General features: G+C 43.5%; 1 protein-coding gene across 4 annotated transcripts in view; it reads left to right on the forward strand.

Annotated features, from left to right (window-relative positions):
* Positions 1-27,959, forward strand: part of LOC122766049 (mucin-5AC) — a 69,686-nt gene that overhangs the window by 3,934 nt on the left and 37,793 nt on the right. The window contains exons 2-8 of one of the 4 annotated variants that reach the window (XM_044020647.1): positions 3,161-3,203; positions 3,343-3,488; positions 17,641-17,706; positions 20,252-20,311; positions 23,167-23,359; positions 26,634-27,137; positions 27,247-27,738. In XM_044020647.1, coding sequence (XP_043876582.1) covers positions 23,221-23,359; positions 26,634-27,137; positions 27,247-27,738 — 1,135 coding nt within the window. In that variant the 5' untranslated portion in view covers positions 3,161-3,203; positions 3,343-3,488; positions 17,641-17,706; positions 20,252-20,311; positions 23,167-23,220. The other 3 variants (XM_044020643.1, XM_044020646.1, XM_044020645.1) reach the window with 3 other exon arrangements.

The following is a 27,959-nucleotide window of genomic DNA, read 5'->3' on the forward strand; positions in this document are numbered from 1 at the left end:
TGAATTCATGTGGAACGTGACGCCTCGTCAAACCTCAGTGTCATCGTCACATTGTACAGTGACTCGGAGAGTCCCAAACCCACCCCCCCACCCCCCTCCCGCCGCGTCATTTACTGTCATTAATGGCCACAATGAGACAATCGCTCATTTATCACCAAGAAGTGGTGCAGTGTGCGGTGCCACAATGGCTTCCTCCACACGACTTCACTCTTCATTCACACACTGAAGCGCCATTCTCACACTAATGATCGGCCAGATGCGAGACACTCTCGCTTGTCTGAGCGACTCAGACTGTAAGGAATGAGCTCTTCTACTTTTTCGCGCCGCAGCTGTTCTGCTCGTTTTGATTTCTGCTTTTGTTCTGATTATGCAACTTTTCTTCTCCTCCCTCTTACAGACGTGGACACATTTGTTGGCGCCCTTGTGGCGAAAACAGTTGTTTCATTCTTTCCTTAAAAGTTATTCAAACAAAAGGAGGAGAATATCAACTCTAAACTGGAGTATTTTGGAGTATGTCATTGGATGCCTTGAAAACCTTGAAATCCAAACCCTTTGTAAATTAAAAAAATAATAACTCAAGGCCCTTGACAGTTTCCGAAAACCACCCTGAATAGACACAGGTCATTGAAAGTGCTTGAATTTTGTGCAAGAAAGAAGTTAAGTTGATATTTAGGTTGTTTGTTACGGCGCCACCTACTGTTCCATGTGTCCTGCATCGCTTGATGTATGTTGACCAAGCCTACGCAGGACAAACGTCGTCTCTGTCTCTCTGTCTCTCTCTCCAACCGTTAGCGTGAGATACCGTGCGGCACAATGAGCGAGTAAAGTTAAGCAGGAGAGAAATGGCACCTGGGAAATGAAAGTTTACAAAAGCTGATTTTGACCAAGATCCCAAAAAAGGTGCTGCAAATCAATAAATGTGGACGCCATGAACGAAGCGGCTCTTACAAGTTGGCCTCCCATCTAAAGCTGTGTCAGCACATTTGGTACTGGAAAGTCCTTGACTTTGAAGTCAACAATGGTGTCGGAACCCAGACAAAAACCTATTTACTGTCTCAGTCATTCCGCACTCTTTTTTGATTTGGGTGTTACAAAGAATCTTACAATATTTGTCCAGGCGATGATGTTGTACAGCATGAGGTGAATTTACCCATTTATGTTTGAATCTACTGTCTCGCTCCATTGGTGTAAATTCTGTGTCTGTGTATGCAATCCAACGCAATATTTGTGCGTTCCTCTCAAACGGTCTCTTCTTTAAAATCTGTATGACACTCCGATGATAGCTCGGGGCCGAAATTGTTTTTACAATATTCTACCCAAAGAGTTTTCATGGAATGAACAATGATAGGAGGCCAATTACTGTAGTCAATTTCGAGTTATTTCAGATATAGTTATTCTTGTTTTGAAGGTTCTTCTTTCTTTTGTGAAAGGGAATCAACAAGTTTGTCCGTGTCTGCAGTTGGACGAGGAAGCGCGGTGCTTATAGAGATGATAACGGATTCTGGAGGTCGTGAAGTTCCTTAATTGTGCTTTCATGAGCCGTTTGTTGATTAATGGACGAGTTGACGGACATCCTGTGAATGTTGTCCGCATGTGCGCTGTCCGGGGGGGGAGCTGAAGAATCTACTCCAGCCTTCCAGCAGCTTTGTGGCAACTCTTTTTTTTTTTCTCCCAGAAGAGAGCAAGAGAAGGGAGAGAAAAGAAAATGAAACTTTGAGGCTTTCACTTGTGAAAAGGGTGAGTGAGTGAATGAGTGCGGGGGCCGTGCAGCCAGCCACATGGGCCGTTCTCACTCGGGATAATGGAGGCCTTTCTGTGTTTCTGAACCCCCTTGTCGCACGCTGGGAACGCGCAGCCGTGTGCCTGTTTGCTGACAACAGACACGCTCAGACACGCTCGCTGGCCACATAATTGAATTTTACACCCGGGAAAGTCACCTCATTCTCTGGCCCGGGTCTTCAGGCTACACGTTGCCCTGACAGGAACTCTCCCAGGATCAGAGTTCGGACTGAGTCCAGAGTCGGAGTCCGTGGAGAGAGAAAGGGAACCCAAAATCAGGCCACTTCACCATCTACGTTAGCACAAATATCTAATCCACTTATCACAGTAGCGAGCTCTGGTTGCTAGTACCGTGCAATACTCAGAACCAAGGCAACCCCATGTTGGCAGGAAACAGCATTCTTTAATCCATATACATATATACTGTACCAGGCCATGTGACAGCTAAATAACTTAAATTAGTCTCCCTTTCAGCTGTTTTCATTAAAAGTGAAGGTGGGTGACAGCTCCAACCAACGGGAAAGATATTTACTAGATCACTTAAGATCCTAAGATATGGCAGAGTTGGATTCCTGCCATAGAAGGTGCTCAAAACACCTAGGACGAAGGCAAATTTTATCCGAAAAGCTGATGATGTTGCAAAACCGCAGGTCTGGAATGAAAGCCAGCCTCCTCCAACTGATTCCATACTCTTGAAAAGCACCAGGGGGCAGTGTAAAGGTCAGCTATATTCAGTCTGTCAAGTTCTGCGACCGTTTTGCTGCATTTTCACACCGATATAAAGTGTGCGGTGAACTCTGACGGCTCGAAAACACTGAGTCACATGACACATCTGGAGATCTGTACTTAGCTTTATTTATATTTCTAGCAACTTTTACTTTTCCTCCACTACATTTCCTCTAACTATCTTTGTTACCACCAAATAAAATCAGAAGAAGAGCTGGTATTATGGTCTGTTTGAGCTTTTCTAGTCTTGATGAATTCACCTGTTGCAACATGGGGTAAATGTCTTTGCTCAAGGACACATAATAGACTAGCAGAGCCAGGAATTGAACTCGCCCTACCACTGAGCCACCATGGCTCAATCCTAACTGCTCACTCTTTTAATACTTTTACTTCTAAAAGTACATTTTATACCAGAAAAAGTACTTGTTGATACTTAAGTACAGTAAATTTTAAGTGACAAGTGACTGGTAACACATTTTACGTACTTTTACTCAAGTATCTTTATAGAAGACTGGATTATTACTTTGGTTGGCGCTCTTATAAATAAATGTGTTAAACGCTGTTTTTTTGTGACCACACAGTTGAAGGAGGTGTACCTAATAAAGTGGCCAGTGACTGTAACTGCTGTGACAGATCTTGACATCTGTCTTTACAGAATCTACAGCAGATAAAGCAGGAGGAGTCGTGTTTCTCTGCAGGTGAATGTTTGTCTGTATGTGGATAAATTGATTAGATTCAATTGTTGTGTTGCCTTCAAGGGTTTGTTTTAAACCCTGAGAGGGATCACATGTTAATGTCTCTCTCTCCCTGTGTCTCCTGTGACTTCTCCCCCCTCAGGCTGATGATCTCGTCCCCAAGGGTGACCCGGGTCAGCGCTCGCCTCGACTCTCTGACCAAACACAAAGAGGGTGTTTCCAGCCCGCGGCCGTGGTCACTTTCACCCGTCACTCAGACTTTCTCCCACCGCCGCCCGCAGACTCCAGGTGAGCGTGGCTTCACGGCTGCAGGGGTGTGTGTGTGTGTGTGTGTGTGTGTGTTCCAGAAAATAAACGGAAACCGTCTCCTACGTCACCTGTGAATGGGTGGTGGAGGCCCGGTGTGCAACACGAGAGCAACGCAAACGACTTCGTATAGCTTCAGTTCATGAGAGATACGAGCGAAAATAAACGGAATTGCATTTAATGTTGAAGTTGAGTTTTCTAGCTTTAAAATGATCAAAAAAGGCTGAATTCTACGTTTCAATAGTTTCCTCATTTTAATTAATGTTTCAAAATACAAAGACCAGGACACGACACATATTGTGATACACAAGTTGTTGTTTTTTTCCACGACATTTTCTACAATTTACTGCAACAGTTGCTTTGTTTATTTTCCGTTTAACAGCAGAAACAATGGACATGTGTGATGTGCCTCTGCCGCCACCTACTGGCTTTATTCCGCATTATCTGCCTTCCGTGGTGTTTCGGTGTGTCATAAAACTACCGTCACAGCATTTGCGATAACTAAAACTCAACTTTAAGATTGAACTTTAATATTTTACTTATATATAATATAAGTAAAATATAATATATATATATATAATTTTTTTATAATATTATAAAAAAGTGACTTCAACTTCTACCAGTCATTTTTTTTGGGCAGATACTTTTATACGTATCTCTGATGTTAATGTTGTGATTGTTGCCATTCATTAATTCATGTCTCAAACCTTTTCCAAACACCCTCCTGCGACCGTGTTTGTCTTTGAACCTGTTGTCAGGTTTGTGTTTACGCAGCCGTCGCTGACGCCGAGCTGTGGGTGACTCTTCATGAAAGCCGTATGACACAATACACACACACACACACACACACACACACACACGACCCGTCACTCTGCAGCTGATAATCATCGTAGCGGACGTTTGACTTTTAGTCATTTCCTCTCCACAGTTTAATGTCTTTATCACATTCACATTGAAAAAGTCAGTTAAATCAGTTTACGCAGTGTTAAATATTAACTATATGAAATACTGAGTGAATGTTATAATGTTAGATTAGAAACATGTGTATGTGCTACGGGATTCACAAGTAATACAAAAATAACAAGTAAAAAGTAATAATAGTAATTATTGGTAATAATAGTTAATAAATCATTTCTATTCTACTCTATTTTACGTCATTATTATTATTTTTTGTTACTTTAGTAGTGGTGGTTCTTTTAATTTCACATATTTTTTGTGTTAAACTCTTTATTTTTTAGTGGTGAAAAAACCCTAAAAATACGTTAACATTAATCTCTTACAAATGTGCCTCAAGGACTTTCTATTCTATTTTTATTTAATTCATTTTTACTCAATATTGATATTTCTAGTGTGCGGAATGCACCATTCTACAGCGCTTTAAGTCTGAAATGTAACCTCTTTGTCTTAAAATCATAGTTTTTTTATTTTAATTTTGCTTTTAGCAACCAGTTAATTGTTTTTCTGTAGAAAAAGATCATAGAAATCCTTTGTCGACTCAAAGGACCCTTGTTACGCCACAAATGGACACAACTCCTGTGTACCTAATAAAGTGGCTGGTGAACGTATTCTCTTGACAACTTTCTCCACCAGCAGAGGGCGACATTTGCTTCACGGCTATTAGCCCATCTCACACACACACACACACACTCTCCTCTCTGTCCCTGCCACTGGCCCCTCCCATCCATCCAAACTATAACCTCTCCCTAATCCCCCCCCACACACACCCTCCACCCCACCCCTTGTTGCCGTGGCGACGGCTCAGACCAGCAGGTGATGCATTGACAGGGAGCAGATGGTTCCCTGTGGAGGTAAGCGCGACCCAACAATGCTTCCATATTCATCATAAAGTCTCACTAAACTCTCTCTGTGTGTGTGTGTGTGTGTGTGTGTGTGTGTGTGTGTGTTGTAAGTACACACACTCACGCACACACACACACACACATAACTTCAAAGCTGAATGAGTCGCGCTTTCAGTGACACACAAACACGCTCAGTTATGTGTTTGCTCTGCTGATTGGAACAGTGTGACTGACGACAGCGACAGGTTCTGTTCCGTGGCAAAAGTCAAAATACACAGATTTGTACCAGTTTTCATGCAGATTATTTCACTTGTTTTGCTCTCGGAAACTCGATAAATGCTGCCGAGTCGTGAAAAACTGGATCTTTTATGTCAAACTTTTGAACTATTTGATGACCTGTGTCGCGGATAGGAGCAACAAAGACAGTTAAGAGGAACTGTAGCGGATAAATGTACTGTATAAATAACAAAGTACAGTGCAGATACGTGAATTTGGTACTTAAGGTTTTTGAACATGAACAGTTTAAAACAATCTTCGCTGAGTGAATGGCTGAAATGAGACAAAGAGGTTTGTCTGACTTGTTATGCTGATTATTAAAAAAAAAACTACATTTGGCTGCTTTTTATACCACAAAAAAGTAAATTATAGCGGTGAAAACTGTGCAAGTGTGACTCACTGGATGACAGTGAATGCATGCAGTCAGTGTGGTGTGGTGCAAAATGTCATCAAATGGCTAAAAACGTGTCTTTCATGATCATTTTAAAGCTGGAAAATTCACCTTTACCACGTTAGCGAGAAGAGTGTTACTTTACTTTAAGTTGCTAGAAGTACAAATACAGTAACAAAGTATATTAAACTTTGTCGTCTCTCTCCTGTTGGCCAAAGAAAACCCCGACATCGCATCGTCACAGTCGGAGAAAAGTGAAGACAAACTGTATCGAGGTTCTAATCCTCGACCTCCCTGCGCTCGTCTCTGACCTGCAGGTGTTTTTTAGACTTGCCTTTTTTTTTTCCTGCTGTAACTCACTCTCACTCTAAAAAGAAGCTCCTGCTTTCGCCTCCTGTCTCCCCTGGAGATAAAGTACAGACACCCCACTCTCCCCCCCTGTTCTTTCTTTCTGCTAACTCCTGAATAATCCGGGCAACAATACCCACGGCTGTGAGGCGGTGTGTGCAGCGATTCGCCGCAGGCCTGACTTGTTTTTGGGGTGCAGGAGGAGGAGGAGGAGGAGGAGGAGGAGGAGGAGGAGGGAATGGTATTATGGAGATCAGCTAATGCATGTAACACTGCATCCATTTTTTTTTTCCTGCTTCTTTTACTGGAACAAGTGGTAAAGAAGGAGTGCGGTACAAAAGAGCGCTGCGCTTAACCCGCCACACCTGGAGCACACAACAGGGGGTGAGAGCGGCTTCTCACTCCCCCCTCTGCCTCACCCATCATCACCAGCAGCAGCAGCAGCAGCAACGCACCTATCAATACAGGCTGAGAGGAGGAGGAGGAGGAGGAGGTGGGGTTTGCCTGTATTCACGGTCTGACTATGATAAAGACGCACAGTGAGGAGCCATTCAAGAGTCCTGTGCTCATAATGGAGTCACTAATAGGTGCCTATTCAGCGAGGAAAGTGTTTTCTGGGGGAGAGAAGAAGAAGAAGAAGAAGGGGAGCGAGAGAGTGAAAAAAAAAAGTTTAAGGGGAAGCAACAATCACTTTGTCTGCAGCCTTGTGTATATGTAAAATTTATGCAGCTCCTCCACCTCCTCCGCCCTTCTCCAACTCTCTTTTTTTGGCTGTCTTCTTTTTTTTGCGACAAGCTATAGTTTGGAGTCGTCCTTTCATCCTGACTTGAAAATAAATTCAATGGCACGTTCTCAAGTGAGTCCAGTCCAGTTCAGTCCAGTTTACGGTTTCTCTTTCTATTTTTCCCCAGTGAAGAACTTCTTAAAACATTAGGGTCATTCTTATCTCGCGCTAACTTCATTTCATCCAGGTTCAAACGGCTGCAGGGCACCTGTTTCCTGTCTCTCTCTCTCTCTCTCTCTCCACAAAACAATAAGCGGCAGTTTGATTTAACCAAATTCAAAACCAAATTTAAAGCTATTTTCAAAGGTCTAAGAGAAGGGATCACATTTCATGGATTTCTACGGCTCCCGGTCCATTTTAATAAACATCAACATCAACTTCTTTTGTGCTTTAATCACATATATGTTACCTACACGCCCGTATTTATTACCCAGACATAGAAAAAATGAAATTTTAGTGGTTGCTAACTACGACTCATCTTGTACTCAACAAGACCTCACTCCAGAAACATCGCTCCGAGTTTTCCTTTTCAGTTAAAACCGCACAAAAAAGTCCTACATAGTTAAGCTACGTCATCACGCTGAGTCATCGCTGCAGTGGTGGCGCTACTGGCTATGCTAAACGCCAATCGTCATGGCGACGAGACTCGGCCCTGTAGATCAGTGTAACTGCAAGTACGTGGAAGCTACTAGCTATGACAAGCTATGCCATGTCATGGAGGTTTTTAAGGGGTTTATTTCAAATTTGTCAAACTGCGGCCACTCACACATACGAGGAAAACCTATGTGTGCTAACTCCACACATAGAAGCCCTGGACCGGGGAACTTCTTGCTCTGAGACAAAAAATGGCAAGAATTCAATCAACATATCCGTGGCTGCCAAAGGAGCCGCATGGTGGCTAGCATTTTTGTCTCAAAGCAAGAATGTCAAAGGTACAGATCCCAGTTCAACGGGGGGCCTTTATGTGTGGAGTTAGCATGTTTTCTCCACGTGTATACGGGTTTTCTCAGGGTGTCGACAACATTTTTTTATTATTATTCATTTCAATAAAATTCAATTCAATTAAAGTGGGAAAGACCAACAACTAACGGCTGAAAATTAGCCGCCTAACTAACATTTACAGTGATTAAAAAGCTACTGGCTTTATCTAAAACTTCTTTTAGATGTTTCTTTCAATCGGAGGAAAATAAAGATTAACCTGAAAGCACACACACAAATAAACACATACATCAGCACAAGAAGATCTGACAAAGCCTCCAACAAAACACATCAAAATGCCATTACAAGGGCTTTCATGCTGTTCTAAGGAAAGCAGCCCTGCCCACTGCGTGCTGCCCTTTGTCAGCAGCAGGACCCAGAATCAAAGAGGGTTGACCTGCGCCGGGTCTGCCTGGTAGCAAGACCCACACTCTCTCTTGCTCCCACTCCAAATCCCGGTTGCAATGCCATGCTGAGACCCTTACCCCCTCCTCCCCACACCCCTTCTCCTCCTCCCACCCCCCGGTTAGCTCCGTTATTTCCTCATCTCATCAATCTGTCAGCTAAGCCCTTTGACACGCGGGCAACAATACAGTCCCAGCAACTCTCAGTTCATGCTCTCTCTTTCAATATGGTTCCAGCTTTTCAAGATTAGTCAGCTCATCCCCGAGGTCTGCTCCCCCGGTGCCTCAGGGCCAGGGGAGGGCGTCAACACCAAATATAGTTGCTACCGGCGATGGCAGCGTTCAGGCTCTTAGCGTCAGCAGGAGATGCTTTTAAAGATATTTGCACTTTTAAAAATGTGTATTGTTTCACAAACGCTGGAAACTGGTTTGAATGTTTCCCGGCAACAGGGTTTCACAGCTGGTTATTTCCGTTATTGATAGATCGACTGTAACACGATCAGTTTCTTCTTAAACGTCGGCATTGACCATAGAAAAAAAACCTTACAGTATCACTCAACGCTCTACAGTAGAATTAAAGTAAAAATAAACAATAAGAAAAGTTCCTAGCATCGTCGCAGTGAAATATTTGTAGTGTTTCGCAAATGGTAACAGATCATAGTAAACATGTGACAGCTTTACAGGGCTAGTGTGTAACATTTTGTTGCAGAAATGTAATATTCTACCCCTAAGTGTGTTTGTGTAAGTGTATAAATGCCACTTCTGCTTCTACTCCAAATCCTGGTTTCCATGCCATGCTGAGACCCCACCAACACCCGCCCAAGTTCTTTCAAAATAAAATATTCAGGTTTTTGTTGCCTTTTAGGGCATTCCAGTTTTTGGAATTTCCAAGTTTAAGAGGCACAGTGTTTCTAGAGCGGCCGGAACGCTTAACGCGTTTGTTTTTGAGTTTCGAAGCAGAAGCTTACTTAGCAGTTGATGAAGAACAACATCCTTTCTGATACACGAAGGCCACCGTAGTTCCCTGATGGTTTTTTTTGGGAAAAGGGAACAGTGAACGGAGGACCTTTACCCTTAGATGGCACTTATTGTTACACACTGGACCTTTGGAGACAAATCAGTCCAGTTTTTTAAGATCACGATGTGTCATAAAGAAGGAAGAAATATTTGCATTAAAACACATTTGCACAAACTATCTCTAAAAGCTCCCCCCTTTGCGCTTGCTCTCGAGAAGACAAAAGCTCTCTTAGCAACTCTCATTGTGGCATCTCGATGATCCAGAGTGCACTGTGAAGCTCCTGTAGTGTCAAACAGAGGGAGATTTCAGGCAGAGTGTGATTTACAAAAGGCAGGTCTTTATCTCAGACAGTTTCTAAGTATCTGGAGGATGTTGCGATATACTTTTGTGACAAATTACATCAAAAAAGACCAACGTTTTTGGAGCGTCAGTTTAAGATTGTTGGGATTAAGTTCATGTGGGAGTGGTTGTCTTACGTTTGGTCTTGTCACCATGGTAAACACTCACTGCTTGTTCTCAGGCCTTGTTAATATTACACCAAGTGCATGTTGACCAGGATTTCCCTGCACTACAAATTTGAAGATGAAGAACCTCAAGACCAAGACACACTCTAGATAATAAGCCTTCAGAGCACACACACACACAGAGACTGAGCTCTGATTTGTGGAATTGATAGGCTCCATTGTTTCCAGAGCACTTGCCACTCTGTGCCCTGTAATGTAATTAAGGCCAGGAGATTTATGCAGCCCAGAACCTGATCCATGTTGTGTCTGGCTGTTGGGCTGAAAAGCCTTCTCTCTGTCCAGCTGCTGCTGCTGCTGCTCTGGCCTCTGTCACTGTGTGGGCTCACTGTGCTGCTCACATCCTAATTGAAAGCTTTTGGTTTTTCCTGTTGCATCTGGAAGAACGACGAGGGTTATGTGCACTATTTTGTCTGAAAATAAACTCAGTCACCAGAGTTGTACAGTAGGCTGTGTTTCCGGCAGACCACAGAGCTCTTGTAAATGGCTGCTTTATCTGATCAAAAATAATAATAATAGTAGGCGTTAAAGAAATGCCACTAGATTCCTCCTATTATTGGGCACTTTAGGTAAAGGCTTTGCTTTACGGAGACTTGTCCGTCAGTCTCACCATTAGATGTCACTAATGCGTTCATGTGAAACCTTTAAAGTTCATGTCCTTGAAACAGCTTGGGTGAAAACTTAGAGTCAACTCATTCCACAAATGTTAATTTTACACGTTTGAGACAATTCAGAATAATTCTACATTCTGACATTATTATTTTTTTATACACAGATTTTACCAAAGCATAGCAGCAGAGACAATGTTGCTGAAAATGTCGTAAATCCAGAAGAGTGGTGTGTGTGTGTGTGTGTGCATTTGTGTTTGCCAAGGAAACAATGTGCATGAGAGGCTCTTCCCCAGTTTAGCAGGATGGTAATTATTAACTGTTTGAACAGTCTGCATTTTTTTCAGCCTCCCACAGAGAGACGTTGCTTAAAATCGCTCGGCTGCAAAGACTCGAGGTTTACCGCAAGAAACAAGGATAAATAACTCCTTTTCTACATCGGAACTTAAATTGTGAAGGTGAGAGCTCCCTGGAGATGTCTGCTGTCGATAGAAGAGGCGCTCGGGAGCCTCGCTGGGAGACCAAGAAACCTTCCAGAAGCCAGGATTTAAAGCCTCCTCTGGGACTTCTGGCTCGGCGTCGGCCTCCCGTCGGCACGAGCACCTGGCCGCCTGATGGCTCCCGTTCTGCACAGCACAAACACCGGGTGAGTCCATCCATGCCCACCCAGATTCTTCCCCTAATCCTCAGCCCCGGGGCGGCCCACTGCCGCCACTGCCCATAACTCCAATATCCCCCAATGAAAGACACGTCAAACGCTGCTGAATGTGCCCCATGGAGAGGACAAGAGGGAGAAGATCCATGAAGAACCGCAGCATCTGTCCACCTCTCTGACACTAATGAATGTTAAGTAGGTTAGCTGCTGGTGTGCCACTGTCCCGCAGCTCTTTGTGGCCACTGGTGGCAGCAGGCTTTTGCCTTTGTGTGGGTTTTTGCCAACCCCCTGTGAGATGTCGTCAGAAAAGGCCCGGGTTGCTCACAATCCCGGCACCAATAGTTTGCCATATTGATCCTTCTTGCTTTCAGATTAGAGCATAAAAGGAGCTCTGTCCGACCAGCAGGGACCCCACTAACTCCTGGAGCTCATTTCAGGGTCACGGAGTCCTTGCAGATTCCTGACCCAGACCCCAATGAACACACACACACACAAACACCGGAGCAAGACAGGACAGAAACCTTTCCAGGGATGAACCCCATTAAACAGGATTGGTCGGATGCTCACATTCATGGCTCATTATAGCTGACCCCGGGCTTTCTCTCTGCACAATCTGCATGCTCCTCTCTTCTGTCTCTGGCTCTAACCTGGCCAAAGACATGCTGAGGTGGTCACCCTCGCCCTTTGTTTGCCACTGATAGCTCAGCCGTTTGCCCGATTGTTTTCTGGACTGCGTCTCCTCATCCGTTGTGTGGCGCTGCATTGTTGGGTTCCTGTGGTGTTCTTTTAAAAGTTTTGTCTCCGCTTTGGAGCTTCTGAAGCTCCTTTGTCCCGCTCTCAGGCGACATCCACTTTGCTACATTTTCATTTTTCCAGACGTGTGTCGCAAACAATGTATCAGAAGACATCTGCGTCCACGCTAAAACACGTGTGTGCCTGTGTGCTGAAAGTAAGTGTGAGCAGAGCTTTTTGTTCACAGGTGAAAGTTCAGTTGTGGCTGATACGAACCAGACAGGAAGTGCGTAACTGCGTCATCAGCTCCAAAGATCTGTCTTTCTACCTGTCCAGACTAAAACGCAGCCCTTAGTTTTCAACTAGCATTGTTTTCAAATATCTCTGTTTGTGACCTTCCAGACAAAAAGGCAACCATAGATTTTTCAAATTTTCTGTTTTCGATGCTCTAAACACGGACAGAATGTAATGTGGGCTGAAAACAGATGAGTGTGGATATACACTAGCTTACAGATGAAACTGGACACATTTAACAAAGGACGGTCATTGTTAGATCAGAGATTTTAGGTGGGTGGTCTCTTTAGTCATTTTCTAAATACTTGAATTTGGTAAGAACGCAAACTTTCCAAAAAAATACACAACTCCAACTTGTTGCCACTGCACACAACTGGGTCAGTTGTGTACATGGGACAAAACTAGAAAAGATACACTATAACCTCGTTTAACTGCATGTGATGACTGTTTATTAATTCATTCATCTTTCAGCACTAGTGAAATCCTGAAATTGTCAGAAATTGATGGAAAAATATCAAACCATGTTTTCAAAAACCCCAAAAAGCCCACAAGTGTGCAAGAAAACCACATACATTAAAAGCAGCGCAGATACAAAATGTGATGGTTCTGCGTTTTGGAAAGTGAGTTCCAGATGAGGAGAATATTCTTTGTTGTGGAGAAATGTAGTCGGGTTTAAAGGTAAGAAGTGTGATTTAATCAATAGTTGGTTCATTTAAGTGTCGTTTCCACGTCTGTTATTTGGTGTAGCTTTGCTCAGTTGCCACAACAGTAATGACGACTTATTTACTTCTTATTCCCTTGGTGCCGATGTCACCAGGATGCAGCTCCGATCCCTGGCTCCTGGCTCGACCCCTGCTCCCCTCAACTCAAAGGTGATTAAATGCCTTTTAATGTGCGCTAGCTCACAGACAGGCTGTAATCAGGTGAAACGGAATTAATAAACCATTCAGTGCAGAGCTCGGAGGAGAACGACGGGCTCCCACGAGAAAGACGGACAGATGGCGGCAGGAATCACCAGAGAGAGCGAGTGGGAGAAAGGGATAAAGCAAAGACCAGCCACCACTTTGGTGATTAGCTCCAAATTGGTAATTTGATCTTCCACCTACTCATTATTGATAAGAACAGGCTTATTTCCCCCTGCTGGCCCGGAGCGGCAGCACAGCAGCACTTCCTGTCCACCGCCCGCTCTGCTGTGCTCGGTGGATCTGACAGGAAGTACCTGTCAGATCCATGAGGTGGGGTCTGCGTGAAAAAAAGTGGGAAACTGTGGGAAATGCATCTGGCAGGAATCTCCCTAATCTCATCATGTGAACTGAGCGACAAGAAGAACAGGAGCGATCACTTCAGACAAACCCTGGCTTTTATTTGGACGATATTTGTTTGTCATCAGCATATATTGATATATTTTAATTTCAAAAAAAAGAAAGTGCATTTTAGACTTTAAAAAACACAAGTTGAAGTTCTCTCCAGGTTCTCTGGTTTCCCCCCATATGCAGATTTTGGGGATTAGGCAAAAATGACCGTAGGTGTCAATGTAAGAATGAATGGTTGTTTGTCTCCATGTGTCCCCTGTCCACCTGGGATTGGCACCAGTGACCACCCATGACCCTCCTGTAGAGGATAAAGTGGTACAAGTTGGATTGGATTGGAAAACACTAGTTAGATAACTGCCCAGGGTTCACACAAGTCCTTGAAATCCTTGAAAGTTTGTGAATTTTGAAAAAAACAAAACAAGTTTTTGAAAATCATCCTAAAAAAAGACATGGGTCATTGAAAGTGCTTGAATTTTGTGCAAGAAAGAAGTTAAGTTGATATTTAAGTAAATGTACATACACAAGGACAAACGTGGAGTCGTAATTACTAGCAGCGTCGTGGACACTGTCCACTGTCTCTCTCTCTCCGTCCGTTGACGTGAGGTTCCGTGCAGGACAAAGAGTGAGTAAAGTTAAGAAAGAGAGACATGGTGTCACAAAGACTGACTTTGACCAAGATCCCAAAAAGAACAATCACTGCAAAATGGAAAAGGGAGAAATTCTCTAATCGTTGTTCTCTTTTGTTGTTTTGGAGACAGAATAACTCCGTTCCTTCCCGATGGGAATGGAGTTGTCATTTTTCATCCTCCCATTGGCAAAGTGAATAACAGTGAAAGCAACATTTGTAGAGAGGATCGGATCGATGAAACCACAGATGGTGTTGTTTTGTTTTTTCCTGTCCCCGTTACACTGTACGGTCGATTTTAATGTCATTAACTCGCCTCACTGGTGCGTTCACTGTTCTTTTGTCGTGTTACACCTGAGGCTAATGCTTGAGTTAACCGATGACAACGCAACCAAGAGCTGGAATCAGTTGAAACACATAATTTCTCTTGTTACGCAAAAAGTAGAATGTACGTCTACTTGTCTACACCATAAGACAAAAAAAAATTTCGTAAAAACTTCTACTTACATTGTTGACGTTGAAACAGTAGATTATTACATTTTTACAAGCGTGTCAGAAAAGTGCTGTGAGGACGAATAGTGTTACCCAGATATTGAATATAAAATCCACTAGGACTCAAAACTCCATCCTGTCAAGTTTATTCCATTTGTTTAAAAATTAAACATCGATCAACCACCAAAAAATAACCGAAAATGAAACATACAAAACAAATCTTTATTAACGAAAACAACAATGCCACAAAAATTGAAAAGATTGAAAAGGAGCAGAAAGAAGAAGATATTTGTCAAACTAAAAATATGATTTTTCTTATTTAATTTTCTCATTCATTTGTATTTTGCCTCTTGATCATTTTCACTTCATATAATTAATGTACATTGTCGTCTCAGGTCGGTCCAAACCCTCTGTCACTTCACCCTCCGCTGTCTGCAAATGTACTTGTTTTCTCAATTAGTGCGTAATTAGTAAGATTGGGGCGATTTTGTTGGGAAATCACCTCCAATTACGTCTTCTATTCAGGGCGGAGAAGCTTTATAAGCTTTTTGGGGCTTAATGTGCGTAATTGTACGTAATGACCGTCGTTAATTGTGTGTATTTTACTCGTTTGTTTCACTCCTCAAACAAAGCAAAATACTGACAAATAAAAAAGAAAGTCAGAAAACGTGAATCTAAAGACATCCTGAAGAAAATGCAATTTCTAGGATGATTTATTTCTTCCTTTTGGGAAAATAATGCAGAAAAATAATTTTCTACTTGCCTTTTCGAGATTCTGTATAAATGTTTCATGTCATCCGACCCAAAATAAGAACAGACAACAACAAAACACTGTACGCTGCTACGGATCGATCCAATTTCTTTGTACTGGATCAGTGATCACCCAAGTATGCTCCCATTAAATTTAGAATTTAGTAAGAATCCGCCCACCAACGACGCCACAAACGGCTATGAATGCTCAAGAAATCCCAATTTATTAAAAATGGGCACTAACATTGAAAAATGTCAATCATTTCTCTGTTAAAAATCAACGGATTGGAACTGAATTTGATACGGGTACGCAGGATCTGGCTCTCTACTGGGAGATTACGTTTGGTACAGATTACAGATTTGGCGGTGCTTTAAATTTCACATGGGAAGTCCCATCAGACAAGTTCAAATGTGTATATCTCAGTGACATATTAACTGATTGGGGTGATTCTTTTATGAGCAGGTGAAGCTTTGAAGTCTTCAGTAGATGTGAAAGGTAAAAAATTCAAGGGCCGATATGTAAAGATAAGATGAGACAAGATAAGATAAGACAAGACACACAGTTACCAGAATATATACAGTATATATAATATATATGCAGATGACATTGTTTTATTTGATTCAGATTCCCTCTAATGTGACGCATTGTTCTCTCAGTTTGGTTCTAAATTCCCAGTTCAAGAGGTCAAACTAAATGAAGCAGACAAAGGCGATGGGATGGACAGAGCTGACACTGCCCTCCTGTCTCATGGTGGCGCTGAAAGGGTTTAAGGATGTGCCACCAGCAGTTGGAAATCTCCACACCAGCGCACTCTTAAAGGAAAAAAGGAAACGCACGTGTAACACGGATGTCAGGTCCCTTTGTCCTCCCGCCCTGCGAGTCTATTTCAGCCTCTGTCACCCACTCTGGCGTGAGGTTACAGGGCCTGAATCAAAGGGTGAGTCCTGGGAGGATCTGCTCTCCCGCTCCCTGCAGTGGAGCGGCTCTGGAGCCGACTCGGTGCTTCTTGCGGAGCTGAAAGGGAGAGAGACGGACGAGCTGTTGGTATCACTGCAGTGATTGATGAGCCAACACGTTGGCCCTTGATCCGTGGGTCACGCCGGAGTGCCCGCGCCATAAGACCACCATACTGTCCCGAGGACTCGACGCGTTAAGAAGAAAAGGAGGAAAAAGACAGTGTGTTAACTGAGCAGATGGTGGGGACGTGGGAGACCAGACCCCATCAGTCAGAAAACCGCTGCAACATGGAGCCAAAAACTGCTTGAATTACTGCCAGTACAGTCATACTACCTTTAGATCTATTCTGACAGCTGTTATATTTGATCCTGGTCTCTCTCTTCTGTCCTCTGCTCTGTCCCCCATTTTTTTTCCTTTCACCACAACCTGCCGAGGCAGATTCTGCACATTTTTAAAGCTAATTCTTTCATAGATTTCTTCCTGGGTTCTATTCTTCTCTCTCTCTCTATAATATTGTAAGGTTTCGGCTGTCCACCATACTCCCATTACCCATGATACCGTGCATGATTTCTGGGTGTTTTCCATGGTAAGTGGAGGCTAATCAACGTTAGCAATTGTGGCAACTATTTTTTTGTATCATATTTATCCTCACAGAACCAACATTTTGGGATCCCTAAAATAATAACGTCATCGCCCCACCGCTTGCCATCTTAATCGGTGTTCTGCTGTTGTTCTGTAGCAGCGTTACAGCGCCACACCCAGGCCTAGCATGTATGCTACATCATTTAAAGTTGTTTCGTGTGGATGAACCACACAAAACAACAAACACAACAAAAAAAAAAGATAAAGATCGTGTCGGGTAAGTTCAGGGCCTGAGTGAGTCCTCAGTGTCTTCACAGCAGCTCAGTTATCATGACAGAGCAGTTATTAATGCACTGGTGGGGGTTTAAATGTCTGTGGAGTGGAGAGGCCTCTCACCGTGTGTCCTCTTTATGTTTGTTTTGTCAGGCACGAGACATTGTCCTCGGTGTGGGGACTCACAGGCCACAGAGAGACCACTTCATCTGTGAACTGTTCTGTCTGATCAATCTCAATCTGGCTCTGATGGAGCTGTTTTTAAATCTGTGTTCCTCTGTGTGTGATCAATAATGTTTTCACTCTAATTTGGCTTATTTTCTTTTCTTTCAGGGACCCATTTATGTGTCTTTTGTCAGTAAGGCCGTCCTGTGGGACCGAGGACTGTGTCACTACACCGTGAGTCCACAAATACAGTGCGTTTGTTTCCTATGGTCCTGTTCACACTTGGCTTCAAACGGGTGAACCATGGTACGTGATCAGATTAGATTTTCACCCACTCTTTGTCTTTACTATGTTAGCAAGAACAAAATTATGTTTTTATCGACTCTGACTGTACAGACGTGTCTGATCAAATAAGACGAGTAAGATATTGTTTGGACAGAGCAGCAGCAGCAGCAAACTGACACAAAAAAGATCTATAAAAACAACAAGTGGGAACCTTTGACAGTCTAATGTACACAGGAATGCAAAACGTGCACTTTCTAACAGATACTGTATGTAAGTGTCTGTTTATTTGCGTGACTGACAGGAAGAAATGGAGAGAAAAGAGGCAAGAGAAGCTCCAGTGAATCAACGTTCTGCTCACGCCGCTGTAACATAAAATGAAATCTTGTTTTCCTAAAGAAAACCACACAAAAATAGGCTCATTCTAAGGCTAGGACAACAAATTATGTTAAGGACCCACTTAACTTTGCTTTATATTTTTTTTCCTTGATAAAGTAAAGCTTTATTCCATTTTCGGTGGCAGCGTTACAGCCCCACATACAGGCCGGGCATATGTACTACAGCATCTAGCGTCATTTGGGTGGGTTTTTTTGGGTGTTTTTCGGGTTAACGGAAAACCTTTTCCAGATTAAAAACAGACAAGGCTGTGTAGCGGAAGTTCCATGTGGATAAAAGCATAAAGAGAAAATAAATATGGATAATGTTTATCATTTCTACCAATAAACCCAACTTATTGTTACACACGGGACCTTTAATCCTCAAAAAAAAACACTCTGAAGTTGTAAAATGTCTTCAAAACCACAAATTCTGTGCTCACACAAACACACAAATTAATTTAGCTTTTCTTCTTTGGACACTGCAGTGATGTCTTTAACTATAACTAGTTAATGCCTAACATTAACCTTAACTTAACCACATGTTAAATCTCAAACTTAACCAGTTCCTCAGAAATGAGGTTCTGCCTCATTAGGACCAGGTCCTGGTCTCCATGAGGACTGCTGGTCCTGACAAGGTCACAAATACAAGAACGCCCACTCACACACACACACACTCTTTTCTCCCGTCCAACACTCTAAAGTCTCCACCTCTCCCCTTTGCTCAAAAGAGTCTGGGAGTGGATGTGCCACAATTAACAGTGGGGTTGCCGTGGCGACGGCAGAGTTGTGTGGGGCCGGCTTCCTGTCTCGGCCTCTGGTTAAACAAACAAGTAAAGTCGACAGACAAAGACATTTGCTGGTCCTTACAGCCTCATTTACATCCTGATCTGCCTTCAGCGAGTTCATCAGCGCTGGCATCACCGCCGCCGCCGCCAACGCCACCGCCGTCCTCCACCTCGGCTCCGCTCCTGCTATATCTAATAAATCAAGAGGGCATTGTGATGGTAAACCTACGGTGACACAGAGTGTCTCTGTCTAAACAGAGAGGCAGGTCGACAAGAGGCTGTTGACCCAGCGGTCCGCTTTATATAGGCGTCAAAAACGTGCCCCCGTCCTGTCACCTGGGACACGAGCTGCTAAGGGACGGCGCGGGACAGAATGTACAGGTGCCCAAACAAGCACAGCGCTGCCCTGAGACACTTTAATATGTGTGAACAAGGAGGTCAAGACAAGTTTTATGGTTTCACTCAGAGGCCGACTCGCTCCCCTTTGCTGTTCCCTTGTCGCATTGTTCCTTTAATTCGTTTAAACGGGTGGCGCAGGGCAACAAAGGTGTCGAATTTGAGGCATTTATATTTCACGTTTGGCGGGGAATCGGGGCTGGCAACTGGAGGGTCGGGCAATTCACGATCACTAACTGGAGTAAAACAGACAGGATTTAGCTTCTTTTTGCAGCATTTACAGTACATACACTAATAGGACCACTAACAGGGGCTGTACAGTAGTGACGTATTAAAATACATATGAAGTACTTTAATATAGAGTTGGTCCCACTTTTGCAGCTACAACAGCTTAGACTCAGACTTTTTGAAGCCAGTGTCAAGCCATGTCCATGTCTTGTCGGCATCCATTTTTCCGCAAGACAAGACAAGAGATTAATTGGCCGTGTACGTCTGACTCCGCCTCCGTAGGTGGCGCTGTATCTCCCAGTAAGCTAGTGCATATTGAATCCCGTTACCCGTCGACCTTTACACCACAAAAACACAAAGAGATGGACCGTTTCATAGCTGCTGTACATCGTCATGGTGTATGTGCAGAACACCAAGTCTGACTCCAGTCCAACTCCAGTCCAACTCCAGTCCAACTATGAATCGCATGTTATTCGGATTAAGACTAGCTCAATTTTATATGTTTACAAGACATTAAGAAAACCAAATTATTGCCTTAGTTTGACTAAAATTACCCGCTGACACTCCCCCCTCCCTTCGGAATTGGCAAACACAAGCCGTGGTGCCATGTCCGTGTCGGTCGGCATCGGTTTCAATTCTGTGTTTTTAAATTCTCGGGTCGTTTTCCTCTTCCTCGCTTCCCCTGACAACGGTTTTCTCTGTTTCTTTTAGAGCGGCTCTGCCATGATGAACGTCTAAAAGGACGCTATCACTGCCTGGATCTTATAGACGGTAGGGAGGGTGTCTGTAGTGCCGTGAAACAATTTATGCAAATGTCTTGCAATACTTAGGATTTTGGTCCTCCAAGGCTAGTTTACCACTAGGGGGAGCCCCTAATCTCCCGGCAACGAGACAAGATTTAACCATCACAATGACTCTGAAGCCGTTGCAATAGTTCTGCTTTGCAGTAAAATAACTGTATCGGTTGCAGCAGTTACATACGCTCAGTATAACTGTTTCCGTCGACATCCATGACACTGGTGTGGGCTCCTCCGGGGGCCCCTGCAGGCCCCCAGGAAACAGGCTGACCTCCTGGCGTCAGGCAGCCCACACGCTGTCCTCACACAGCCACATACTGGCTAATGTCATTACGGAGCCTGTTTGTGGTCAACAGCTCCCTGATTGAGACGCACAAGTCGCAGCGCGGCTCAATGAATGTAGGAAGTCTATTAGTTAGTCAGAGTCCCAGATGGCCTGCAGAGGATGGACCCGCCTGTGCTGCCTCACCCTCCTCCCCCCTCCTCACCTCTAAACACACACGCACGCACACACACACACACACACACATACAGTTAATTACAGTGCCTCTGAGTGAACTCTGTGAAAGGCAGACGACTGTGAGCGGAGACACAAGTGTGTCTATGTCCCGGCGTCTGCAGGAACAGAGGATTCTTCACAGAGAAAGAAAGCCAGGCTCAGGCTCTAACAAGGTTAAACCCCTCAAAAAAAGTGACTTTTTAAATCATGGAGATTTGTGTTTCTGCGGGGTGTAATTAGCTTTGCTGTGGGGGACGAGGAGGAGGGTGGACGGAGGATAGGGGATGTTGGACATGGTGACAGTGGGACACATTGTGGAGTCCGGCGGATTCGGAGGAGTAAATCTGATTATCAGCTCGTGTCAGGAGCCCGGGCTCAGATGCAGCTTAGCATTCAGAGAAACTTTCTACTTTCAATGGTTGAGACAATGAGCGCGCTTTAGCGGGCCCACGCTGTCCCCGAGTCAGCCCCGCCCCCACAATCTGACCCCACCCACCTCCACCACACCACCGACCCTTACTGCTTCTTAGCGATGCTAACTTTGCGCCAGTGTATCCATATATAAAAACGAAATAAATAAATAAAAGAAACTAAATAAAGAATCAGTGAGTATTGTTGATGTAGTGTAAACAAACTCACGCCAGGTGGATCACCTGTATGTGTGTGTGTGATATTTAAACGATGCTTTAAAAAGAGCTTCTTTTTCATCATTGTCATTATTTTGGTCCCCGTGTAGCACCGTCGTGCTCAGACCTGCTCGCTCTAAACGTTACTTGTTGTGATGACACAAAAGCGCCTCTCGGGCCTTTTGACGTCCCTGAGTGACAGGTAATGAGGGGAAGGGCCGTAGGGGAGGACGGGGAGCGTGGAGGAGGAGCTCCTTGCCCTTGTTCTGCCGCCTCTGCCTCACTTCTCCTCCTCTTTACATCACAAGAATGCGAATCTTTTAAAGCCTGCAGATCTGAGGGGAGATGGTTGCAGGGATTTAGAGGCTTGATCCTCCCTGTGTGAGTCACAGACAGTGACCCCGCCTTCCTCCCTCCATCTGAAGGTCTCCTGGTTCACCGACACACACACACACGCACACGTTGTGTTTTTGTTGTGTGTGTTGAAGGAGGCGAGGAGACGAACTTCACGTGCTGCTTTAAATCCAAGTCAAATAAAAGCGCCTGTCGCTCGTTTATTACGAGTGTTTGGTCTCTAAAGGCCAAAGTGGAGTTTTCAGCAGCTCTCGTCCTCCTCTCTGTCTGTCTGTCTGTCTGTCTGTCTTCATTTTCAATATTGACCGTGTGTGTGTGTGTTTGCTCTACATTGTTTTATCGCTCTTCACATCATTTTCCGCCTCCTTTTCTCCTTCAGAGGAGGAGGAGACTGAACAGAGAGCTTGACACACTCACTGTGTGTGTGTGTGTGTTTGTGTGTTGAAGTGCAATACATTCTCTCAGCACAAGAGGGCAGCGGTGGCAGCGTGCATCATTTGAAATTCCCCCTTCAACAAATCACAACAGAACAGCAGGACTTTCATTGAACAGTTGTTTTTTTAGTTTGGCTTTTATTTTGAAGTTTTATTAAATTTCACATTAATGCAGAAGGTAAAAATAATAATAATAAATAAATAAATAAATAGTAGATTAGGCTAAATATTTTGTTAAAAATTCCAGATGAATTCAAAAGTAAATACATACATGTCATTAATGTCTCTTTTTACATTTTATTTTTTCAAAAAACAAAATTTAAATTTGGTTTTATAATTTTCTTTTTATTCCCTTTACGCCGTTTTGTGTCATCCTTGTAAAATATTATTATCTGTCATTTAAACAAAACTCTCTTACAGAAATCAAAGTGGACTTAGTCTGAATTAAAAAGCCATAACAGGAAGTTGAAAAATAGATGATCTAGTTTTATTATTTCTTTTTAAGAAATAAAAGATTCATATGTTTATTTTTCATGTCTTTTGTCAGATGTGAGCTTCCATAGCAGACTCGTTGATCGTCTGTCTTCATTCATGGACACAGATGTTGGTCTTCTTCTCATATTAATTTCTCTTATTATTATTATTATTATTTAGATTTTAAAGCTGTAGTACGTAACTTTTAGGGGATTTTCTGTTGATGTTTTTATTTTGCCTCAGGTTTGTTTTTGTGAACAGAAACTTTGCTGTGTCTGTCATCTGAAAACAGACCAGACAGGAGGAGCATTTCAGTGTATACAGCGGCAGAGCAGGGGCGGGGCCGGAGATGTGAAGAGTTTATTTGACAAAATGGGGGTTTTTTTTGAGCTGCAATATTCACTTCAGCTTTAAAGTGACTCTTCTTCTGTCTCGCTACCAGCCTCCCGTCCGTCCAGTGTCTCGTCCCTCACTGTGTCCACGCTTCCTGTCCCACATGAGAGCTCGCCCCGAGGACTTCCGACCGCCGTGTTTCCAGAACTTCAAGTCCAGACCCGAGCCTCGGTCTCCGTCTGCGGCCAGGACGCCGAGCGCACACGCCTCCTTCACCACTCCGCAGACCCCGGCGCTGGAGGGTGAGGCTTATCGACACAAACACCTGCTGCTTTCACGCCCAACGGGTGGAGGACGCTCGCTGACTCCTTTTGACTCCGGCACTCGCTGCTCATTAACAACTTCTCTCCTCTGTTTCTTCCTCCTCCTCCTCCTCCTCCTCCTTCCTGGAGCTTGGTGGCAGTGGAGGCCACCAAGCTCGTCGTTAGCTCTTAATCTCTTTCTCTCACTCACTTTCATTGGGGGGTGGGGGGTTGTGTTGGGTTAAGTGCAAGTCTCTGGTGAGGAAGTGCCCACAGCGCCGCCCTCCTGGTGGCCCCGCGGTTTGGTCGGGGAGTGAAAGGACCTGAGGTCCGGTGGGAGGCCTGCCCTGCCGCTCCTTTCAAAGCTTCTGCTTCTGATGTGAAGGCATTTTCCCCCGGGCGCACACACACACACACCTCAGCTCCACAGCAGGGCATTGCTTTCAGTGTGTGTGTGTGTGTGTGTGTGTGTGTATAGGGGGGGTAAAACACTAATTATTCCACCATATGTCGGTCGACTCCCTCACAATCGTCCTTAACCCTGAAGAAACGTGCTGCGGCCAAGTCTGACACATGTCATTCATACACACACACTCCTCCATGTGTGTGTGTGTGTAACAGATGGTAATGGCAGTGTATTGTAAGAGGGAGGCAGTGCAGAAATGTGGCCTCCACTGCGCTTCTCTTTATCCGTGCCCGTGCTGACTCCTGGCAGCAGCAGCAGCAGACTTTGCAGGAAACAAGAGCAGATTGTCTCACACCCTCCCTCCTCACCCTCCCTCACACACACCCTCAGAGTGGACAACAAGACAAAAAAAAAGGGAGGAGGGAGAGAATAGAAGGTGGAAAAGCTGGAGTTGGTGTTTGAGAATCTGTCTCTTTCACACCCTCTTGCTGTTCTGACATGGTTCCGGTTACCAAACCAAATTGAGAACCTGTCGTCACATTAACACTAATAATACGTTGGTTCGCAGTCTAAAAAGCTGGTTTTCAATCGTTCATTTGTAGATTTATTACTTTTTAATGACAAATCTAATCTGAGTTGAACTAACTGCCATCAGTTCTACTTCATTTACTCTTTATTTAAACTTCAACCGCTGATAATTATGTACATAATCCATCCATTATTTATTTATTTTGAGTTGTTGTGGAGGAAACCGAGAACATCCACTGTGGTTGAACTCAGTATCCTGTGTTATTATAATAATAATAGTAGATCATTCCAGTTCTCAACAGAAACACAAGGTCAGTCTCTACTTTTTTGACCAATAATAAAAACCAATAATAAAAAAAACCACTTAAATTCACCTTATTTTACTTTATGTTTAAGATATTCTCAAAAGCAGAGGAGCACTGTGGGGGAGGAGGGTCACTATCTTTGTAACTCATTCCCAACCTAAAAGTAAAGCAAGTAATCACTTGCTTTACTTGTGCAACTCTCCAGGTAATTCATGAGAATCTTATTGATATGATTTATTTCGTGCGCACCTTTTACCTATTTCGTCGGAACTAATTCATATTTAGTGGCTAAATTTCCAAATTATCCTAATTATCACGTTTTACCTATTTTGTGGCCACAAATTAGTATTTAGTGCACAGATTTTATGTATTTCGTGGGAACTAATTCATATTTTGTGGTCAAGTGAATTTCCAAATTAGTCATTTGTGTGCATGTTTTACATATTTCGTTACCACAAATTAATATTTCGTGGCCACGAATCAAAGTTAATTTCCCAATTAATATTTAGTGCACACATTTTTACGTAATTCGTGGCCCCAAATTAGTATTTATTGCGCACATTTGACTTATTTTGTGGCCACAAATTAGCATTTCATGGGAACTAATTAATATTTTGTGCGCACGTTTTACCTGTTTCAAAGTTTCCTAAATTGTCACCAACAACTTGTTGAACATCTTTGTAAAACACTTTTCACAACACAGTTTCATTTTCAGACGTCTCCGTCTTATGATGACTGTGTGTGTGTGTGTGTGTGTGTGTTTCGCGGCTCTGGTTACTTGCGTGAACACAGCGTTGGGAAACAGCCAGCTGCTCCAGCGGGACGATTACTCGCCGCCTTTGTCAGAGACTCGACCCTCTCAGCAGGGAAACAAGTGTTTGCTCCAGGACCAAAGTAAAGTGGGAAAGAAAATGTCACACGCAGCTTTTTAAAAAAATGATCTTTTGCTGTGTGTGTGTGTGTGTGTGTGTGTGTGTGTGTGTGTGTGTGTTCATCATCCAGAGGACAAAGACGAGGCTTTTATCAGGGTCAGAGTCCAAAACTACAAAGATGGTCCTGGAACAGTTTAGCCAAAGTCCGTCTTTAAAAAAGCTCTTTGAATGAAACAGAAACATACAAACACTTTTATTGATCACCAAAAAAACGGGAAATGTTGTGTTAAAGTAGCGCAGTATAAACTATTAATATAAAAACATAAGACAATATACAAATATGACATATATATGACATATTGTCCTGGACCAGCTGAACTTATACATGTATGAATTCTTGAAAATGCTGACTCAGCATTCTTAAACTAAAGAAAACAGGAAAGCAATAGTTGGAAATGCTGACTAAGGTTTTCCAACTAGTAATATTAGAGAAGAAGAACACTATAGTTGGAAATGCTGACTGAGCATTTTCAACTCGTAATTTTGATACAGAAAACAGGAAAATGGTAGGTGTAAGTGCTGACTCACTGTTCCCAACTTATAATAAGATAGCAAACAAGAACTCAGTGGTCGAAAAATGTTGACTCATTCCCAGTAAATAATAATGGTAAAGACAGCGATATTTGGAATTGCTGACTCAGTGTCCTCAACTAATAACAATAATGTTAATAACAGGAAAAAAAACAGGAACACTATTGTTGGAAAATGGTGACTCAGCATTCCCAACTGACAATATGAAAATGCTGAGTCATTTTTCGAAATAAAAATTATAATAATTGAAGAAAACAGGAACAATTAGGAACTAATTTGAATACAGAAATAAAGACTCACTGTTCCCAGTTATTGATATATATACAAATATATAGGGTTGGGTTAGGGTTAGGGTGTATATATATATATATATATATATATATATACCCTAACCCTAACCCAACCCTACCCTATATATGTATATGTAATGCTTTCTATTCTAATTCAATTTCTAAGAACAGGAAAGCGAAAGTTGGAAATGCTGATTCATTGTTCCCAAATAATTAAAATAAAATATAAGATGATGAGAGTGAATATTAAGTGAAAAGTAATTGTGTTGTCTTTTTTTGAAGGATTTTTCCATCTCACTCCACACAGAAGAAGAGGAAGTAGTAGAAGTAGACATGTGGTGAAGGATGAAGGTGTGATCACAGGAAGGAGCTCTGCTGTTGTGGTCGTTCCCTGTCCTCCGCTTCCTGTCACACCGTCTCTGTCCACCATTAGTCCAGCGAGGAACCACCACGACAATCTTCACCTGGATTCTGGAGGAGGAGAAAAACACAAAGCAAACACGAGTCCAGTGTCTCCATCGTCTTCCACCTCCTCCTCCCCCACCTGCTCCTTCCATCGTTCGCTGGAGGACAAAGAGGAATCTGAGAAGATGGAGGATGTTCCTCGAGCCGCTGCAGCGTCCGTCACAGATCCTGACGTGGAGCTGCTCCTCAGGTCTGCTGGTTCTGGACGCTCAACCTCAGAGATGCTGCTCTCACGGACGTCCTTCTCAGATTTAAGTCGTCCTCCATCCAGTTTATTCAGCCGCAGCACGAACCTGAGCGGCAGGAGCAGCATCCTCTCAGGTAAATATGCTCTTTATACAGGGACACTGGAATAAATGTGAACTCAACTCGACTCTTGACCACGTTTTCACCCAGAGAACTATGTTTTACGTCTGTCTTTTTACGGCAGTTTACAGGGACTCAGACCCAGGTGGCAGTGGTTGTTTCTCCAAGTCTTCTCCAGAGCTGCAGTCACCTGTGGTCCGTCACACTGCAGCAGGGACTCGCTCTCACCAATCCTCTACCACCAACACCACCAACACCACCACTAGTCTTCCTCTCCATGAACAAGTCTTTGGCCAAACCAAACATCTCTCACCTCACCCAACTTCACACCTCCGTCCAATTTTAGACAAACCTTCCAGCAGTAACACAAAACACAAAACAGCAGAAATCCAACACCGGGATGTCGTCACAGATCCTGGTCTTGACCCATCCTGGGACTCTAATCATGGCCTTGTTCCACTGGCTTTCCCCTCTACCACTTGGTCCTCCTGCCCAAGTCCAGAGAGCACGACAACTCCCCACTGCTCAGGGTCAGGAGCAAAGTTGACCCCTTCTCCTCCTCCACTGCAGTCTCATCGCTGGCCCGTTCTGCCGCCCATCTCTCCTCTCATCAAAGGTAGGCATATTCACACACAAAAAGAAATGGGGTTCAGAAACTGAAAAAAGCCAATTCCATAAGCTAATGTTCTTTTGAACGATTTCATTATTAGTGCAAGTTGTAGATGGGAGGAAGAAGGATGGAAAAATGGCAAACGAAATGAAGAACATGCAGTCGTCTCCAGAAGAGATAATGTTGTTGGTGGTAGTTTTGGGTGTTCTTTGAATTCCAGCTTGCCA

Source organism: Solea senegalensis, linkage group LG3, assembly GCF_019176455.1.
Source record: "Solea senegalensis isolate Sse05_10M linkage group LG3, IFAPA_SoseM_1, whole genome shotgun sequence".
In the NCBI taxonomy this organism is placed as follows: Eukaryota; Metazoa; Chordata; class Actinopteri; order Pleuronectiformes; family Soleidae; genus Solea; species Solea senegalensis.